The sequence below is a fragment of the Peromyscus maniculatus genome, chromosome 2, assembly GCF_049852395.1.
Source record: "Peromyscus maniculatus bairdii isolate BWxNUB_F1_BW_parent chromosome 2, HU_Pman_BW_mat_3.1, whole genome shotgun sequence".
Classification (NCBI taxonomy): Eukaryota; Metazoa; Chordata; class Mammalia; order Rodentia; family Cricetidae; genus Peromyscus; species Peromyscus maniculatus.
In genome coordinates, this window is record NC_134853.1 from 26808740 (window position 1) to 26830144 (window position 21405).

At 40.8% G+C, this 21405-nt stretch overlaps 1 protein-coding gene across 1 annotated transcript in view; it reads right to left on the minus strand.

The window, feature by feature from the left end:
• Pip4p2 (phosphatidylinositol-4,5-bisphosphate 4-phosphatase 2) overlaps positions 1–20378 on the minus strand; it is a 61890-nt gene extending 41512 nt beyond the window's left edge. The window contains exon 1 of the mRNA XM_006983275.4: positions 19990–20378. Coding sequence (XP_006983337.1) covers positions 19990–20095 — 106 coding nt within the window. The 5' untranslated portion in view covers positions 20096–20378. The remainder of the gene's footprint in view (positions 1–19989) is intronic.
• Positions 20379–21405: the final 1027 nt, after the last annotated feature.

Genomic DNA, 21405 nt, shown 5'->3' on the forward strand with positions numbered 1-21405 from the left:
ATTTCTGGTGATACGTATCACCTCAAACCTGAAAATATTTTTGAGTAGATCTTCAAGGAATGAGCAAAAGTAGATAAAATATAATGCTGAATTGAGCCAGATTTTCTAGACTCACTCCTTGTTTTAAAGCTGGAATTAGCTGAGGTACATATGAACTCACAGAGACTGTAGCAGCATGCACAGGGCCTGCATAAGTTCAACCAAGATGGGGTTCCAGAACTGGGAGGGAGAAGCAGACACAAGCTCCCATACCTAACCAAAAAATTCTCTCCAGCTACTTGCAAAGAAAAATTTAGTTTAGTCCAGTGGAGTTTCACTGGGTGCATGAACCACACTCAAAGGTAGGCCCCATGCCCAGCAGTAGTTGGCCAACACAAAATGAACTCAGTGTTATTTTTGTAGACTTTTGGTCTCATATGGCTTTGTTTGGATATTTTTTTTTTTTTGGTCTTGTTAGTCTTTTGTTTGTACCTTATGGTTTCCAATTTTGTATTTTTAAGGTGTGTGTGTGTGTGTGTGTGTGTGTGTGTGTGTGTGCCTTTCTTATGCTTTTTTGTTTTTGTTTTGTTTTTTATTCTGATTTGACTGGTTTTTGTTTGGTTGGTTGCCTGTTTTCTAAAGGGAGAAAGAAAGAACTTGGAGCTGGGAGAGTGGGAAAGTGGGGAGGACCTAGGAGGAAGGGAAACTGTTCAGAACATACTGTATAACAAGAATTTATTTTCAATTTTAAAAATATATACACATATATGTATATATCACCAGAATTAGCTCTGAGAGTTTACTTTGCTGTTGATACAATGTCAAAACATTTGGACTATGTTTCTGAAGAAGCAATCATAGGTTCAGAGAGTTGAGAATGTTAGAGTGGATTTATCACAAGAAAGCTGTACACATAAGTGTACATCGCTACATCTCCTAAGATGGCTCACAGCATGCTCCTCCCTTCACTAAGAAATCAAAAACCATCATTTCAAAGGTGGTGGTGGTGCACAGCTTTAATCCAAGCACTTGGGAGGCAGAGGCAGGTGGATCTCTGAATTTGAGGCCAGCCTGGTCTACAAAGCGAGTTCCAGGACAACCAGAGATGTTATACAGAGGAACCCTGTCTTGAAAAACCAAAATAGATAGGTGATAGATAGATAGATGGATGAATGGATGGATGGATGGATGGATGGATGGATGGATGGATGGATGGATGGATGGATAGATAGATAGATAGATAGATAGATAGATAGATAGATAGATAGATAGATAGATAGATAGATGATAAACCAATAAATGAAGCATCATTTACAGAAAATCAGGCATCCTTGTGGTTACTTTCCAATGTAGAGAAAACATTGTATGGCACAATACACTTAGAATGTGTCTTAGTTGTGTGTATGTGTTGCTGTGGCAAAAGCACCTTAAGGGAGAGAAGGTTTATTCTGACGCCTAGTTCAAGGATATTGACTACTACGATAGGGTTCAGAGATCAGGAGTTGAAGCAGCTGGTTACATCACATCAACATCAGGAATCAGAGAACAATTAGGAATTCCTGCAGCTCAGCTCCTTTTCTCTGTGGAGACAGTCCAGGGTCCTATCCAGGCCATGGTGCCACCCCCAATGGGTAGGTCTTTGTACCTTAATTCATGAAATCAAAAAAACTCCCCCCCCCCTTCCAGGACATGTCCAGAGTGTTCCAGGTGATTCTAGATTTCATGAAGTTGACAGTTAACACTACCCTCACAGATGGGATGTCTGGTATCAGTAGGGAACAAGGATTGTAGAGTAACTTGTAAACTAGCAGGCATCCACACTAAAGACACAGGAGTACACGGATTATGAAGGAAGGTCATGCATTTTCAAATACTGACTCACGGGAACCTTTGGCAATGACTAATTACCAAATTAAAATTAGCCAGGGATTAAAATGGTTAGCTAATCTGCAAAAATATTGCTTGGCTGTATAGAAAAAACTCTAGGTATCCTAACCAGCAATGTAACTTCAGAAGCTACAGCAGAACCAGAGTCTTTCAACTGGTTTCCAATAAAAGCAGCTTCACAGAACCAGAGCATCTATACGGACTGGGTGACTTGTGATTGAGACGAAGCACCTGCCTTAGTATATACACTGTGAGTCTTGCTATGAACTTCTGCAAAGAAAACTGAAGTAAGCAATTTGATTGTTTACAGAGGAAAGAAAATGCAATTAAACTGACTTTCAAATAATGTTCACTGTGAATAGACTCAAAATGGCCATCAAGTGATAATGGAGTCTTTCATTGGACACAATTCACAGTAGTTCCAGTATATCTTGGAACCCACTTGAAAGGTATTTTAATAGTTCTTGAAAACATAATTTAAGCAAACATCTTGACAACCATTTAATTGCCAACTTTTTTCTCTGGCTCACGAAGAAGGCTGAGTGGAAGTCTCTGGAATTTTCACAGAAAGCAATACCGCATCCCTGGAAGAATAGCAGGTGTTAGAGCCATTATGGTAGACTTGAAAGGTGACGAGGTGGTGATAGGAGAGGGGCGGGGGGGGGGGGGGGCAGGATGAGAATGGAGTGAGGAAGGAAGGAAGGGAGGAAGGGAGGAAGGAAGGAAGGAAGGAACAAATGCTGGTGAGCATCTGGAGAAGGAAACCTAATCCACTGCTGGGAATAACATTAACTGGTGCAGCCGCTGTGGAAATCAGTACAGTTCTTAAAAGCTAAAACTGAAACTGCTATTGACCCAGCTATTTAACTCCTGGGTATGGACCTGAAAGACCCTAAGTCAGCTTCCATAGAGCTGCTTGAGCATCCATGTTATGATACTGTTCACAGTATCCAGGATATGCTATGAAATCAGCCTAGATGTCCTTAAATGGAAGAATAGATAATGAAAATGTACATGTACAAAACAAACTTTTTGCAGCCATAAAGTAAATGAAATTATGACATTTGCAGAATAATGGGCTATATTAGAGATCATTATGTTGAGTGAAATAAAGCAGATTCAGAAAGAGAAATGTCATGTTCTCTCATTTACAGAATCTAGACTTTAAATATATGTGTATCTATGCACATATATGTTTATGTATACACACACATATATATGAGATGGAACAGAAACAGGGCTATGAAAGATGTAGAAGAGGTTTAAATGGAGCAAGTAAGAGGTCAAGAAGCTAACAGAAGATATGTGGCATTAAAATACTTGGGGAAGGAAGGATCACTGAAGGCAGTGAGAGAGCAAATTAGAGCAAAGCGTAACGATTATATATGTATAACAATGCCACAGTGACAATCATTACTTTGTATGGTAACAGAAATATAATTTTTTTTATAAAAGAAAAATCTGATGAAGGCAGAGCATGTGCCAGGGTTGCAAGTGGAGGGGGAAAGGATGTGAGCACAGTCCTTTCTGCAAAATTTACATTTGGCTCAGCCTGGGAGGAGGGGACTGGACCTGCCTGGACTGAGTCTACCAGGTTGATCTCAATCCTCGGGGGAGGCTTTGCCCTGGAGGAGGTGGGAATGGGGGGTGGGCTGGGGGGAAGGGGAGGGGGCGGGAGGAGGGATAACAAGGGAATCCGTGGCTGATATGTAGAACTAAGTTATATTGTAAAATAAAATTAAATTAAATTTTAAAAAAAGATTAATAATTAGTCTTCTATGATAGTCGAACTTGTAGCATGTTAGTTTTCTAGGTATATATAGATATATTTTTGATAGATAGGTAATCTTCAAATACTTAAAAGACCTACAGAATATGGCATTTAAAATGTTTTAAAAAATTTAGACTTTCTGGACAATGAAACATGTCTGCTCCTGGCAGCACCGATTTACTTCAGAGAGGAGGATGGGCATTGAAGAAACTCTATTTCTTCAATTGTTTATCTTCTTCTTGGCAAAAATAGCCATTTGGGCAAGAAACTGTTCTTGCCTGGACTGTTTGATCAACTGGACATGCAGGACTCATAGGAATGTGACCACTGAATTTTGCTTGGCAAAATGGTCCTTCAGGTTCCTGCTTCACAGAGGAAACTGCCAGACATTTTACAGGACACAGAGAGAAATGACTGAGAGACTCTAGGCCTGTGGGCTGAAGACGGATGCCCCAACTTTACAATGGATCATTAGGTGACTGTCCAGGCTGCCAACTGTCTCTGTCTACTCTGCAAGACTCCTGAAAGTTGCTTGTGTCCTTCCGGTTCTCAGATAATATTATGTTCTTCTGGGGCCTTTGATGTAGTTGAAGACTAGATTGTTATTTCCTCAGTTATGATAAAAGATAAGTTATATATGAAACCTTAGACTCACAAATATAGGATAGATAGGATATCTTCTTTGATTTTGCCAAATACAAATAGACTAGATATTATAAATAGACTAGAGATTGTAACTGTAATTCTTGCTAGATAACTATTTTGTTGTATGTAATTTTACTATGTGAAAGTTAAAACCTTCCTTTAAAAAAAAAAAAGAAAAGGGGAAGTGCTGTGGATATCACTCTGTATAAATAAAATGCTGATTGGCCAGTAGCCAGGCAGGAAGTATAGGCAGAACAAGCAGAGAAGAAAATTCTGAGAAGTGGAAGGCTGAGGCAGAGAGATGCTGCCAGCCGCTGCCACGACAAGAAGATGTAAGGTACAGGTAAGCCACGAGCCACGTGGCAAAGTATAGATTAGTAGAAATGGGTTAATTTAAGATAGAAGAACTAGATAGCAAGAAGCCTGAGCCATTAGGCCAAACAGTTTAAATAATATAAGCGTCTGAGTGATTATTTTATAAGTGGGCTGTCAGACTGCCGGGCTTGGCAGGTCCTGGAGAGAAAACTCTAACTACAAATGAAAACACACACACACACGCACACACACACACACACACACACACACACACACACACACACACAGAGAGAGATTGCAAGCCCAGTGCCACTTTGAGATCTTTGGCAGCAGTTAACTCTGCAGCTCACACATGATTGAGCCTGTATGATAATAAGTATTCAGAGATGGGTAATGCCTGAGGGGCATTCACCAACCTAAGACAGAGCACCTGTGTGGCCTGGGCAGGCATCTCCATGACAAGTAAGGTAACCTGCTGACATCCCACTCAACCCTAGTCAGAAGCTCATTTTCCCTGCCCCACACCCCGTTTTGGGTAATTGTTGCCTTGCTTGCTGACCTTGACCTTGATATCCTCCCTATGCTAATTCCCTGCCAGGTTCCACCCTCCTGAATGCTTAAGGGAAGTTCCTTGTCTGTGTATCCTGCATAATGGGCTTTAACAGCTTAGATCCAAGATTGTAAAACATCAGTAGCGAACTTCTGCCCTCTGGGGTTCTCCCATTATGCTGTAAGCCTGTATTTAAGACCTCCTCCCTTCTTCAATAAACGGCATTCAGAAAAAAATAAAATAAAATAAAAATAGACTAGCTAAAAAAAAGAAAAGAAAAGAAAAAGAAAAAGAAAAATCTGATGAAGGCAAAGCATGTGCCAGGGTTGCAAGTGGAGAGGGAAAGGATGTGAGCACAGTCCTTTCTGCAAAATTTACCTTTATTCCTTTAAATACTGCAACACTTTCATATAACTTTACCATTAATGTTGTCCTCCAATCAACATCTCTAGAAAAACAGCCACACCTTACGTACGGCTTGAGACCAACATCAGTTTACATCCCAGGGCATTATTCCTCCTTATAGGTGCTTACATGAAGCCAGGGTAGACCTGAGGCACCAACAAATCAGGTATTTCTATCAGTCAACAATGAATGTGAAATTTCTCTATGAACTATTATCATCTATCTTACACTGTCTTAGGGTCTCAGGTTATAGACTGTGTCAAAGAACGGCCACATAATTGGAGATCCTGGCAAGAAATACTTAATGACATGCCAATAACCAGCTCCTAGATAGCAACAGCTTCTGCTCTGATTTCTGCTTTCCTTGGACCTGAACAATGCATTTCACCTGTGGCATTGCTACTGCTTCCAAGACATGATGTCATACAATGTATTTTTATCTTGCTTTTCAATTATTCCATTTGTTGCTATTTCCAGAAATACAAAATTTTCTGGCATTGATTTATGTAGAATCACACTGATTATTTGCATGGCTCCATTCTCAGTTTGACATTTATAATATTGCTTTCAGATACACGTGTCAAAAAATACGAAGATTCTCCTTTGTTGCATAGAACAAATAATTACTTCCATGACAAAAAAAGAAGGAAAGAAAAGAAATTTCTCTCCTGCCTAAGCAGGTGAAGGACTCCTCTGCTGTTACTCTTCTCACCCATCACATTTCACTAAGGATGACAAACTGTATTTTCTAAGAGAAAGTATGACTGACCTTTGTACATAACTAGGTGTGGTAGTTTGAAAGGAAATGGGACCCAAACCGAGTGGCACTATAAGAGGTATGGCCTTGTTAGAGTAGGTGTGGCCTTTGGGGGAAGTGTGTCACTGTGGGGGTGGGCTTTGAGGTCTCCTTTGCTCATACCACTTCCTGTTGCCTGCAGATCAAGATGTAGAACAAACCCTCAGCTCCTTCTCTAGCACCATGTCTGCCTGCATGCCATCATGTCCCACCATGATGATAATGGACTGAACCTCACAATTAAATATTTTCCTTTATAAGAGTTAACATGGTAATGATGTCTCTTTACAGCAATAGAAACCCTAACTGGATATATATATATATATATATATATATATATATATATATATATATGTGTGTGTGTGTGTGTGTGTGTGTGTGTGTGTGTGTACTAACCACAGGTATTCATAAGTCACTAATAATAAAGTCCATTTATCCCAGGTCTGTTTAAAGACATGTTAGACCAAGAGATGATATGGGGAGGGGAAGGGGAAGATAAACCAAGTATATGGGAAAAGGAAATAGCCAAACTGGTTTAATAATGTTTTGTTTGCTTAAAGATGTCACACCACCGGGCCATGGTGGCCCATGCCTTTAATCCCAGCACTCAGGAGGCAGATCCAGGTGGATCTCTGTGAGTTCGAGCCCAGCCTGGTCTACAGAGTGAGATCCAGGACAGGCACCAAAACTACACAGAGAAACCCTGTCTCAGGGAAAAAAAAAAAAAAAGATGTTACACGGTATGGCATTCTGTTAAGATCTCATGGTATTAGATAGTATAAATATGTAAACTAGTATATTATACTCTGCATCTTTCTAATTATGAATTATTACCTTTAATGAATTTTAAGTGAATCAGTTATTAACCAATTTAAAAAAAAAATCAATAATGTGGAGCCTGCATGGGACTGGACTGGGCCCTCTGCATGGGCGAGACAGTTGTGTAGCTTGGTCTGTGTGAGGGGCCCCTAACAGTGGGAACAGGATCCATCCCTGGTTCATGAACTGCCTTTTTGGAGCCCATTGCTTATGATGGGACACCTTGCACAGCTTTGATGCATGGGGAGGGGCTTGGACCTACCTCACCTGAATGTGCCAAGCTTTGCTGACTCCCCAGGGAGGCCATACCTTTTTGGAGGAGGGGATGGGGGATGGGATGGGGGGGAAGACTGGGAGGAACAGGAGGAGGGATAAGGGGGGGATCTGTGGTTGGTATGTGGGATGAATAAAAAATTTCTTAATAAAAAAGAATGATAAAAAATCAATAATTAGATAACTTTATAATTTGAGTCATTCACTCTACATCTTAGAAAAATCAGATGAATACAAGAGAGCTAATAAGACCCTTAGGATCAATACTTATTTTATAGGCATACAGTAATTGCCAAAAAAAAACATATTAGTAAACAAATCCCATTTTTAGCTAATGGATCAGCTAAATTTCATTTCCAATAAAAATTCGCAAAGAAATAGAGCAATTAAAGTGGCAGGTCTTCACTATTGACATGAGTGACAGCCTTGGAGTGCCTTCCTCCACCCTGTGGACATTTCTGGGGAAGCAACCAATGTGTCCACCTGTTCCACTGGATCACACCACCTTTTGTTCCTGCACCCCTCCAGCACCTTCAGTCCCTCAGAGAATTCAGTGTCACCATGATGTCCCACCCTGTCACCCATTTATTCATATTAGGGATGGAGACTCTGAGTATCTAGATGTGGAGGCTGTACGAGGTCACATGCAAGAGATGGCAAAGACAGGGATCCTATGTCGTGCCTTGTCTCTGTAGGATCACACACACACAAGTATTTGGACACACACTGTTGAGGGGACATGTAGTCCTGGCAAAACCTTCACAAAACAGAAGAGCTTTGCTGGGCTACTGCAGTTTTACTTTTAATAGTTCCACAGTTGCCTTCCCATTTGTCTATCCGCAGGAAGGAAAATGTAAATCTCAATCCGGAAAAGGGAAAACATCTGAAACTTGTAAACTTGCTATAATTCATAATTATGATGAGAAAGTGCAGATACCTTAAAATCCCTTAAAAGATAATATTCATTAACTTAAAGTTATGAAGTTTTCCCTTTCATGTTAAGAGTCATTATTATCATGTGCTTGTTAGTAATAGTGGGTTTTTCTCCCCATGCAAACTTTATTTTATGCTTATATTGCCATAACTTTTATTTTGAAAAAACTGTAGTCTACATTATCATATCAATGTTATTTATATGCTGGTATGAGAGTCTTCTCACTATAGATCACAGGGGCCACACCTTTTAAATACCCTTCCTGTGTCTCTCTGGGCTATTGCATATACTATGCACATATGCACATTCTCATTTGCCCTATATTTGTACACACAAGACGTGTGCCTTACACTATACTTCATGTTTTGTCACCTCACAGCATATTCTGGCAAGCTTCCCTCACTAGTGTGCTAATGGTATATACTGGTGCCTCATTTACATTTCCAGTTGCAAGCCAGGTGTGGTGGCACAGGCCTTTATCTCAGCATTGGAGGCAGAGGCAAGCAGATCTCTGTGAATTGGTGTCTAGCTTGGTCTACAAAGCACGGTCCAGGACAGCCAGGGCTGTTATACAGAGAATCCCTGTCTTGAAAAACAAAACGGGGTTGGGGATTTAGCTCAGTGGTAGAGTGCTTGCCTAGCAAGTGCAAGGCCCTGGGTTCGATCCTCAGCTCCAGAAAAAAAAAAGAAAGAAAGAAAAGAAAGAAAAACAAAACAAAAACTTCTTACTTTTCCAGCTGCAAAGCATTTTATTCTCAATATATATGTCGTGGCTTATTGTGGTGGTTTTGTAACATGGCCATGAGTTCTGAGGCACTCTTAGGATGAAAAGATAAAGTTCCTCCATTTTGAACCCAGGTGATTTGTAATTACAAACCAATAAGTTGGCAGATGTGATGATCATCTGACTTTTAGCCTCTGTCATACATACTATCTGGCTTCCACTTGGAGCATCCTGTATTGAAGCATGTCTTCAGAGATTTTATGATTTTTGTTCTCATTAGAGATTGGTAGCAAATCTTACTTATGCTGAGCTTAGCAAAGTGTCCTATATAGAGAACAAAGACAGTTCTATGAGTTTGGAAACTGTCTATCAAATTTTAAAATAATTTTGTATTCATGTATAGAATTCACAGAGCTCAGTAGAAATCAATGAGTTTTTTGTTGTTGTTTTGGTTTGGTTTGGTGGGGTTGTTTTGGTTTGGTTTGGTTTGGTTTTTTTGTTTTTTGGTGTTTTGTTTTGTTTTGTTTTTGGTAACATTCCATGAAAATCTTCCTATTTAAATCACTCTCATTTCTACATATACTCCTCTTCTGGATGATAAATCTTAGTACTTTTCTTAATTTTTGACACCACAAGGTTATTATATTGTACTATGCCATCCTCAACTTCTTCCTTCATTGAAATCATATACTCAAATCTAGGAAAATTAGGGCCTTTCTTATAAACTATTTTGAAATTCATATTATGCATCAACCAAGTTTAAATAACTCAGTAAAAAAGCAGAAGAAATAATCTGCCACTGCCTCTAAGCACCCACCCATGCTGAGAACAAATGTTCTCTAATCAGTCACATAGCGTATACATATACAGAGAAATGAAATATTCCATGCTAGTCAGACTTCTAATTCTGAAAAGAAGAAATGTGTAATAGTTCTAAAAGATTAACATATTGTCTTTCCAATTTCTAAATACTATAACATTTAGAATTTAAGGGGCTGGAGAGATGGCTCAGAGGTTAAGAGCACTGGCTGCTCTTCCAGAGGTCCTGAGTTCAATTCCCAGAAACCACATGGTGGCTCACAACCATCTGTAATAAGATCTGGTGCCCTCTTCTCTAATGCATGCAGGCATACATCCAGGCAGACCACTTGTTCACAAAATAAATAAATCTTTAAGAAAAAAAAAGAATTTAAGCAAAGATGAGACTTTGGAAGTAAAGGTGTGAGATAAGAAAGGTAATATGGGTTAAGCATATATTTTTAAGGTAAATACAGTTTGAGCATCTCTAACAACAACAACAAAAATCTAACCTCTAAAATGTTTTGAAATACATAACTTTTTGAACACTAGCATGGCAGTCAGAGTATTTCAGATTCAGAGCATAGCGGATTTTACCTTTTCAGATTAGGGATGTTCAACCTGCAGAGCCTATGCAAATATTCTAATTAATTAGTTAATTAATTAACTAGAACACTCCTCATCCCAAAAACTCTGGATGAGAGATATTCTGTACAGGTATATTTCAGGTGCTTCCAATTCCTTATAAACAAAAAACAAAACAATTGGGCTATAAAACATAAAAGCCAAAGGTCACACTATATACTGTTTCTGGTATGAGAAACCAGGGCTCTGAAATGAAATAGGTAGCACCCAGCAGCAGTAAGAACGACTCTGAGGCTATGAAGGAATGGAGTTCCATGGTGCCTGGGACTTTCCTGAAGTCAGGGAAAAGAGCAAGTCTTTGCACATATCTTATTTTTATTCTCATAGAACATAAAAAGGGGTCAATGGGGTTATTTTATAACAGCAACGTGATTAAAGAAAAATATCTAGAAACATATAAAAGCAACACAGCTGGGCGGTGGTGGCGGAGGCGCACACCTTTAGTCCCAGCACTTGGGAGGCAGAGGCAGGCGGATCTCTGTGAGTTCAAGGCCAGCCTGGGCTACAGAGTGAGTTCCAGAAAAGGTGAAAAGCTACACAGAGAAACTCTGTCTCGAAAAACCAAAATAAATAAATAAATAAAGCAACACAAATCCATTAGAACTCTTCCTCCCTTACCCACAAAAGTACAGAAGCTTTGTCAAAAACAAAACCCCAAACCCTGAAAACACATATTTATTCCTTTTAGAAACTATGAAAATGATGTTATTCCCATTATATTTAGTACCTCTTAGTGATGATGAAAATACAATACAAAAGAGCTGAGCCCAAAATCTTCTCCAGAACTTCACCCCATAACAGGATTACAGTTTTCATTTGGAGAAGCTCCCCGATTGTTTCTCTGGGATTACTACCCTGGTAGTCAGTTATGAACTACTTTGCTAGCTCTCCCCTGCAACACCTCTGCCCATCCGCCAGTGCCATCAGCAGGTGGCAGGGCTCTCCACTTGATCTCTGCTTAGACAGGTGTGGAGGCTGAGGCAGGAGAAGCACACGTTCCAAGACAGCCTGAGCTACCTAGTGAGACCCTGTCTCCAAACATTAACATGAATGAGTAGATGGATGGATAGTGACTTCAACCACATCTCAGCATTTTCAGTTTCTCAATCCCGTCCACCACAGTTGAGAACATCAGTCCACAACTGACAGCCCTTAGTTAGTGTTGTATCTTATTAGTTTCTTCTCATCATCTCTAAGTATTCATTTTCCATATGCAAATCAGGACAGTCTTAAAAAGTCAAAGTTCTAGGTGTCTCCTTTACTCTCATTACCCTCAAAATGTGATCCCTCTCTGGATGGTGACTCACCAAGCCTCCTGGTCTCAGTCTATAGCTATGACCTCTTCCCCAATAACTACTGCTCTTCCCCCAATAGCTACTGCTCTTCCCCCAATCTCCATGCTCTAACCCATGGTATCCCCAGCTCTGTAAAACTGCAGCTGTTACATTTGCTGTCCCCATTGTCCAGAAAACTCTTCTTTCCCTTAAAGTTTTGATGGCTGATTCTGATTCATTTTTCAGGGCTCTGATTGTTACCTCTGAAATGTCTTTCCTGGTCGCTCAACTGAAATACTTTCTGCCTTTGTTCCTTGCTTATTATTCTTAAATTACAGTGCTTACTGTACATAGCTCAAATGAATGGATGTTCTTCAGCATATGAATAGCAAAATAGGCACTCAAATATTTGAAAGGATGGCTGAATGGACGGGTGCAGGAGGGGGTCTTGATTTAACATTTAAAGATGCTGGAAAGAACCTGAGTGAAATATGAGAATTATAAAATCAGAATAAAAGAACCTTGAAGGCCAGTGCTTACGGAACTAGGGGAAAGATTCTAACAGGAAATGGGCATGGCGTTCTACTAGAGTGCCAAGAGCAGGTACACTTTATCCTTACTGAAGATTTGGTCTCAGTGAAGCAAAGTTTGATTTAAGAAACAATATGAAAGACATCCCTAAAATGGCATAAGTGGGTTATATTAACACAAAAGTTAAGTTTTCATGTTCATCAAGACCTTGTTTGTTCAGCATCATAGAAGGTATGCACTGTGCCAAGACACTGAAGAAGCTTAATGACACTTTTCTCCAAAATGCTTCACATTTCTTGCTTATCATGACAATGTGACTTCTCAGTGGGTCTTTGGCAAACAACATGAACATTTAAATAAACTTCCCCAGGGAGTGTGTGCAGAAAAGGGCCTTGCATATAAATCATTTCTTTTTATCAACACATAACCAATCTTGGTTCTTCAAGTATGCAAGAAAATTTGGAAATTCAAGACTGACAAAGTACATCTAAAGACTCAGTATCAGTCTACTGAAATATAGAAAAGTGCAGTTCCGAAAGAACTAAGATTACACATCCAGTTTGAACTAAGGTACAATCTCTAAATTCAGATTTTTCCAAGGATAAGACGTAAGAGGGTCACTAAGAACATACTTCCAAACCAAGAGGTATTTCCTAAAGATCACAATAGTGCATAATAAATAACTTGTGAGAACTAAATTTATGTCTGAAGTTTTAATTACTGTGCCTAAGAGATCCATAAAACAGAAATGCCTCTAATCTGTAAGCCCCTTGCCCAAGGACAGATACTCTCTGAGATGATGGAGGCTATCTATTTATGTAAGATAACAAGTCACATGTTTTTGATCCCCAACAAGTTTGTTTGACCCAACTACACTGGATGTGCTTAATCGAATGTAGGCAGGAGGTACACAGGCAGGAAGCATGTCAGGATATATGCTTGCCCCTGATTGGATCTGGTCTTTTTAAGCCTCTGAAATGTGACTCTTCACCATTTTCTGAGAACCCTGGAATGGACCTGGCCAGAGTCCATCATCCTGGCCAGTATTTAACTAAAGCTTGCTTCAAATTTGGCTCAAAACTGTGGTAGTGGTCTTATTCTCACCCAGTGAGATTAATAAACTTACCATTTCATCACTGAAAACATGTCCTCCAGTCTCTGACCTTGAGAGGGCCAGGCAAATATCATGACAGGCCCCCAATAACTCAGTTAAGAACGAGGCCTCAGTTCACAAACAAGGGGCAATCAATCACCAATGCCCCGACGCTGGATGAAGCGCTTATGTCTGAGCAACTCCCTTTCCTCACCCTTCCCCCAAGTAATAATCAAACAAGGACAAAGCCTTGGACTTGTCCAGTCTTGCCAAGAATGTAAAAGCTCTAGCCTTAGCCCACCCCTGCCAGCCCTAAACAATCAGAAATGTACTAATATGATTGCCACTTGTGTAAGCCAATCCTAGGTAGAATGGTCACACTGCTTTTAGAATTTCTTCAGCTATGCTTAAAAGGAGCTTACACGTCTCCTTCAGTTTGATCGACATTTTGTACAGGTAAGCGACCCAACATGCATGTAGTATAAATGCATGTGCTATAAATGCTCCTGCTGACTGAATTGTGACTGGTGGTCTTCTTGGGACTTGTTGCAGACCCTAACAATCTTAGTCCAAGAATGGGGTCGTGCAAGGGAAATTCTAACCCCTAGTTAGAAAACAAGATAAGAGTTTTGTTGCCGGGCAGTAGTGGCAAACACCTTTAATCCCAGCACTAGGGAGGCAGAGCCAGATGGATCTCTGTGAGTTCGAGGCCAGCCTGGTCTACAGAGCAAGATCCAGGACAGGCACCAAAACTATACAAGGAAACCCTGTCCTGGAAAAAAGTCTCATGACCACACTTTCTTCAAAAACAGGGAATTTTTCTTGGAATGTGCTTTTGTGCCCCTCCCAGCGGCATCAGATAGGAGTGAGCTGACTTCAGCTGCTGTTATTCATAAGCCTCTGTGGAAAAACATGTTTGTGCCACGTGTGGCTTGTCCTTGTGATTGAACACCTTACTTATGTGATTTTGGTTTTGTTTTTTTTTTTTTTTTTTCCCGTTTGTTTTTTGAGACAGGGTTTTATCTGTGTAGCCGTTACTGACTGGAACTCACTCTGGAGACCAGGCTAGCCTCAAACTCAGAGATCCTCCTGCCTCTGCCTCCCAAGTGCTGAGATTAAAAGCATGTACCACCACTGCCCTTAATCCTCAGAGCATAAATTAACTGAGTATAAATTGCCTGATGCTCGAGCAAAGTTGACTATTGCGTGAGACTTTAGTGCACCTTATTTTTAGGCCCTGTATGCCACCAACTAGAGCTGTAAACACTCAAACAATTAAATTTTTTTCACATAACACTTTTTCATGGACGTATGCATATGCCCTGGCACACTCATAGGGCCCCGAGGAGCTCCTTTAAAATGCCTCACATCTAAAGCTAAGTTCGGGATCGATCTTCTCCAAAGTGCAGTCCTCTGGTGTTCTCTGTTAGCGCAGGCAAATAAACCATAAAGTTATAGAAGCAGAATTCTTGGATCTTTGCCATCGCCATCTCACTCCCAAGAGCCATCCACCAAGTTCAATCTCATCTACTCTTAGATTTGCTTTGGGTTTTGACTGGGAATTAAGCCCATGGCCTCTTGTCTGCTAGTTAAATGCTATGCCACTGGGTTTGATTTCCATCTCTTTCCTCATTGTTGCTATTTTTCAAATTATTTTGAGACAGGATCTGGTTAAACTGACCTCTCTGATCTCATTTTACAGCATGTGCCCTACATCTATCTCCACTTTAGCAACATTGAACTTCCTTCCCCACTAGGGCTTACATTACCCCATTCTGCTGAAGTTTTTTTCCATACTTTCTTTGCCTACAATCTGGTATGCTTTTCATCTAGATAACCTCTGTCCCATCTTTAAATTCCAATCAAGGCTCAGGAAAGCCTTTCCAGTCTCCTTTAACCAGGTTAAATCACAGTGTATGTGATCAAGGTACTGGACATATTTCTTTCTTTCTTTCTTTCTTTCTTTCTTTCTTTCTTTCTTTCTTTCTTTCTTTCTTTCTTTCTTCCTTTCTTTCTTTTAAGAAGCATAAATATTTATTTGTAACAAAGGAGTGTACAGTGTTGAAAATCTACAACTTCTTGTTAAATTCATATTTGCACTCCACCTTTTTTTTTTTTTCTAGAGCTGAGGACCGAGCCCAGGGCCTTGCGCTTGCTAGGCAAGCACTCTACCACTGAGCTAAAACACCTTTTTAAACAAACATTTATAATCATTATTTTATACAGATATATATACGTAAATACAACATCAAGTTCAGTGGTCCTTCAGCATTTTCCACTTAATTTTTTTAAACATAAAAACAGGTTATAACTCCAACGTCCAGACTTATTTGAAACTGGAAAATATTTTCTCTGTAGAAAATAATAAAAATGATAACATTTCCCAATAAGCCCTTTTAAGCCAAATAATACCTGAATTACACATAAAATTATTGATTAGATTCTGGGATACAGAAGAATCCTATCTTCATCTGTTCAGAGAGCTGTGTTTTACTTAAGTTGTGTAAGTGAGATTCCTATTCACCTTCCCCTTCACTGTTTGATTTACAGCAGACATTTTTCTATAGGCTAATCCATAATCTAAAAAGATTTTAGCCTCCCTCCTGAAAGTACAGCCAGCATATCCTTTCATCAGCTTGATACAGTACAAATTCTTATTGTAATAGTGAAATATTTCACTAAAGCATGCCCAGTGATTGGGCAAACCCAAAACTTATTATAAGCCACAGTCATCCTAGGGTCCTCCCTGCTAGGTAGCCTCCCTGGATCTGTGGGTTGCAGTCTGATTGTCCTTGGTGTATCTGGTATCCGATTATGAGTGAGTACATACCATGTTTGTCTTTCTGAGTCTGGGTTACCTCACTCAGGATGATATTTTCTAGTTCCATCCATTTGCCTGCAAATTTCATGATGTCATTGTTTTTCTGTGCTGAATAATACTCCATTGTATATATGTACCACATTTTCTTAATCCATTCCTCAGTTGACAGGCATCTAGGTTGTTTCCAGGTTCTGGCTATTATGAATAATGCTGCTATGAAAATAGTTGAGCATGTATCTTTGTACCAGACATGTTTCTAACACAGTCCTTGTCCCCTTTGCATTTTGTATTTCTGTGAGTGAAATACATTACATCATAAGAGAAAGGAAACTAGTCAGTTTTCCCTTTCCTACCACAGCTTGGCTAACATGCCAGGATTCGTTGATGAATAAAGGAAAGAAACAACCTAGACCTGTCCCTCTGTATGTAACCAAGTATCTCCTCCCTTTCTGAATTACACTCAAGCAATAAGTCACGTTCCCATTGTCAATACTCTGCACAATTAGACAATCTGGAATTCAAAACATTCTCACAGATTTTGCAAAGTGAGCCAGTTAATTTTTGCTCAGCTGAGGAACTGCTTCCCCCAGAATGGACTGTGGGCATGTCTGTCAGATATTTTCCTAATTAATGATTGATATGGGAAGTAGCAGCCCACTGCAGGCAGTACCACCTTCGAGCAGGTGGTTCTGGGTTGTATAAGGAAGCAAGCTGAGCGAGTCATGGAAAAAAATGAGCCAATAAGCAACATTCCTTCACCAGTCTCTGCTTCAGATTCTGCCAAGAGATTCCTACCTTGAGCTGTAACTTGTAAGCTAGAATAAACCCTATCCTCCCAAATTTCTTTTGGTGATGGTGTTTTATTACATCAACAGAGAAGCAAACTAGAATACAAATGTAAAAGTTATGTCATTCCCCTACATTGTCTAAAGTATTAGTAGATCTGTAAGAGAAGCAATTAATATAGCCAAACTATTAACGCTTGTGGTATTTTTTTGTCCCTACTTTCCTTTCAAATGAGACTAAAGCTGTCTTTGATTTTAATTTCTATGCCTGAACAAAAGCTAGTCGATATATCATAGAGCATTGCAGACAGGAGAGAAGTCGCACTCTGTAGCTACCCAGTGCTGACAGTGAAGACCACTAGCTTTCTACTCAGAAACTCAGGTGGATAGTTCCAAGGACTACATGTCACTCTTCTAGGGCAAAACCTAGTGTCCAATGTTAAATACCCTCCACTACATTATTAACAGTCTACCTAGAAATAAACACACCATAACTTTCAACCCAAATGCACTATTTCTTCACAGGAGACAGGAACTAAAATTTATGTTCCTTAAAAAGTGAGGAAAAGAGGAGTTGAAGAGGTGGCCCAGTGGTTAAGGGCACACATTATTCTTGCAGAGGATCCATGTTTGGTTACCACCACTCACAATGGGTGGCTCACAATCAACTGGAACTTCAGTTCAGGCCATCCAATGCTCTCTTCTGGCATCCTCGACCACTTGCAAAGACGTGGCACACACACACACACACACACACACACACACACAGTCTGAATAATTATAAATGGTATCATAAACTAAAGTTAATCATCAAAATGTGCATTCAATTTCTTGTCTTTGGATTCCAACTAAGAATTTTACTGTTTTCATCTATTAACAGAGTCTGGTGATGACGGAAATCTTAAAAGTCTGAACTGATTAAGGCTGAAGTTTATTTATTCTTTCTCCCACTGCATGAGCCCCATGAAGGCACAGTTTTGGTCAGGCTTGCTCAGGGCAGTACAGCACGTGGCACACTGTGCTGCCCTAAAGCTGCTGAATGAATGAATGAATGCTGATGGGGTTCAAGTGCGCAAACAGTTATTTGTTATTAATCACGAAAAAAATACTGTCGAGATGCAAATAAAACGACGTTATTTCACATTTATGTTTCTTGCATCATACGTATTGACCATATGAAATTAGTGTTTTAAATATCTCACCTGTCTCCTTCATCAGTACTTAAGAAATGATTCTACTGTAAGGCCAAACGGGCTTTTTGATTAAACACACCCTCAAAAGTGCTGGTTTAAAAGTTCTTTAGAGTGAAATTACTTCTCTTCGGTGGTTGATCTATAAGTATCACACTTCCTTTGTGGTTTGAGGAATCTGATCAAATTAAGGAAATCTATAGAAAATAACGAAGGTCTATGCAGGTCCGTGTGTATGAGTATCAATCATGTATTGTTGTAACTACAGCCTGACTAAAGGTAGGAAAAGACAGCTCCATGACAGAGCATGGAAACATGTCCTCCATCAGTAATTTAAGTCCAAACTCAGTCCCCTAATAAATTGTCAAATACTTTCTCTTAAATGACTAAGTTAATGAAATTGAAACATTCGTTAGGGAATCAGTGAATAAATATTATTCAATATTTATTATAATACTGAATAGTACAATATTAATATTGAACTAGCCCACTAAGGGAAATCCCCAACTTGGTACCTGGTGAATTCTGACCAACAAGTATAACTTGTAGGTTTTCTGTGGGTGAGTTCTGTTGGACGTTTCCCCTTTCCTCTCAAGCTGTCAATCACACTGAATTACTCCCAACTAACCATAGTTTTCCTTTGTCTTGCTTGGGTGGACTGGGATCCTCGGAGCTAATTTTCAAGTTATACAATGTTAAATAGAAATGCTAAGTGCCAGACAACTTCAACCTGTTCCAGTGTGTCTCCAATTTCAGACACGTACTTAGAAAAAGTTGTGTTACAAGACATGTGACCTGCTTATATTTCAAAAGCACTAGCTTTTGCCTCCTTAGGTTTTTACACTTCATTCACATTCAGCCAAAAGAGAAAGACGAAGGAAGCTATGTTTGCACGTGCCATATTTAATGGTCTCTGCAAGGCTTGCCTTCCAGACTACTGGAGTAATCATCCAGAAGGCTTTGAACAAAGACAGATCTTTGAATAAATCGAATCCTTTGGTAAACAGACTTCTTTTTCCTCACCGCACCATTTACCCGAATTCCTTTTTATTCTACACTGAAAACAAAAATAAAAATATATGCAGTATAAACTTGGGTAACTTTTTGGAAGTTAATTTCAACCTCACCCAGATATGTATGTAAAAAATATTTCACTTTCCCTTCTATCTGCAAGTTCTTCATTCACCACTGAAGCCGTGACACACACTTCTCCTCACAGGCAGGACTATTACCCAAAGCCTAGGGATTTCAGACATATTAGGAATATTGATTAACTCTGTCCCTTCTGGTTAGGCACTTCCCTGGTTGCATCGGGCTGTGGGGTGAGTGTAAGAGACGAAGATGTTTGGTGCTCAAGTCCTCTCAAGGACAGATGCCAAGGTGAGCAGTACCCCGGGTTTTTCAGCAACCCAAAGCACTTGTGAATGACTGAAGGATCTGCACCACCGCCCAGCTACACTTAGGGGCTGCTTGGGAAACAGCAGCACAGAGCCCGGGAGATTCACGTCAGATCCCAAACCCGGGTAAGAAGTGCTCAAGCACACACTCCCCACACCACTAGCAGCAGCAGCAGCAGCAGCAGCGAAGCCCTGCAGCCAGGCTCTCGGGCCGGCACGCACCGCCTGGGAAGGCAACAGTCCGCATCCTTCTCCCCCAGCCCAAGTGAGAGGCTCTCCGCCCCGGCGCCAGAGCTCCCCGGCATTCATCCTTCCAGACCTTTCCGTGAGCAGCAGGAAGGTCTATGCGGGCCTTACCTCTTGGGCTGCTCTCCTGCAAGTACGGCGGGGCGGTGGGAGTGACATTCCCGGAATGGGAGGCTGACAGCAGAGGCGAGCGTTCGTCCACCCCGTCAGCGGCCATGACTGCAGCAGCAGCAGCAGCAGGCCCGCCGCAGGCTGAGCTGGGTTGCGGCTCCGGAGGAGGAGGTGGTGGCCGGCACGGCTGCCGAGCTGCAGCTACGGCCTCCGGGAGGGCCCAGGATGTGTCACAAGGCAGGAGGCGGGGGAGGGGAGGGTGCGGGACCGAGGGGCGGGGGGAAGGGAAGCACGCTGGGAGGCTCGCTGGGGGAGGGGAGGGGAGAGGGAAGAAAGAGCCCCGGAGGAGGAGGAGGAGGAAGGGAAGAGGTGGTGGAGGGGCACCCCGCCAGTCTGAGAAAAGAGGGAACAGATTAGGACTGTTTAGGAAATGGGGGAGGGGAAGAGATCAAGTAAGCACGAGGAGGGACCAATGGCATGAGAGGGTGAGGAATCTTTTAAACTTAAAGAGGATAAAGAGCTGCTTTGAAAAGCACTAAAAGAAAAGGCCTGTACTTGATTATGGGAAAATTAGAGCAATCAAGTTCAGCTCCTCCAGGGAGGAGTAGGGGGGGGTCTAACTTTGCTGATAAACTTTGCAGTAGGGTAAAGAAAGTTTATTTCTTGGGTATCAATTCCTTCTTGGAAGTTTCTCCTTTGTTGTGAATCATAGCCCAGTATCTGTCGACTAAGGAAGATATGAGCGCACTTGTTGGGTTTCCTCTTTTCCTTGGTGAATTTTTAGCAATATGAGTGCTGACTTTTGATTTCGGCACTTTAAGCATAGGTGTTGATTTTCACAACTTTTGTTTCACAAAATAGGCTGTCATTTCAGTTTTTACAATAATGAGACTTATGTAAGACAATTAGATCTTTTTCTCACAAAAGGTAATTTTTTAAGAGCCGGGCGGTGGTGGCGCACGCCTTTAATCCCAGCACTCGGGAGGCAGAGCCAGGCGAATCTCTGTGAGTTCGAGGCCAGCCTGGGCTACCAAGTGAGTCCCAGGAAAGGCGCAAAGCTACACAGAGAAACCCTGTCTCGAAAAAACAAAAAAAAAAAAAAAAGGTAATTTTTTAAAAAGCCATTGGGATGAAGAGATGTTCAATGGTTAAGGTGCCCACTGGACTTGCTTAGGACACAAATTCAGTTCTCAGCACCCATATTAGGTAGTTCACAAACACCTATAACTGCAGCACACGCAATCTAATGTCCTCTTCTGTCCTACACACCACACACACACACACACACACAATTTTTTTTTTTTTTGTTTTGTTTTTTGAGACAGGGTTTCTCTGTGTCATCCTGGAACTCACTCTGTAGACCAGGCTGGCTTCAAACTCTCAGAAATCCACCTGCCTCTGCCTCCCGAGTGCATG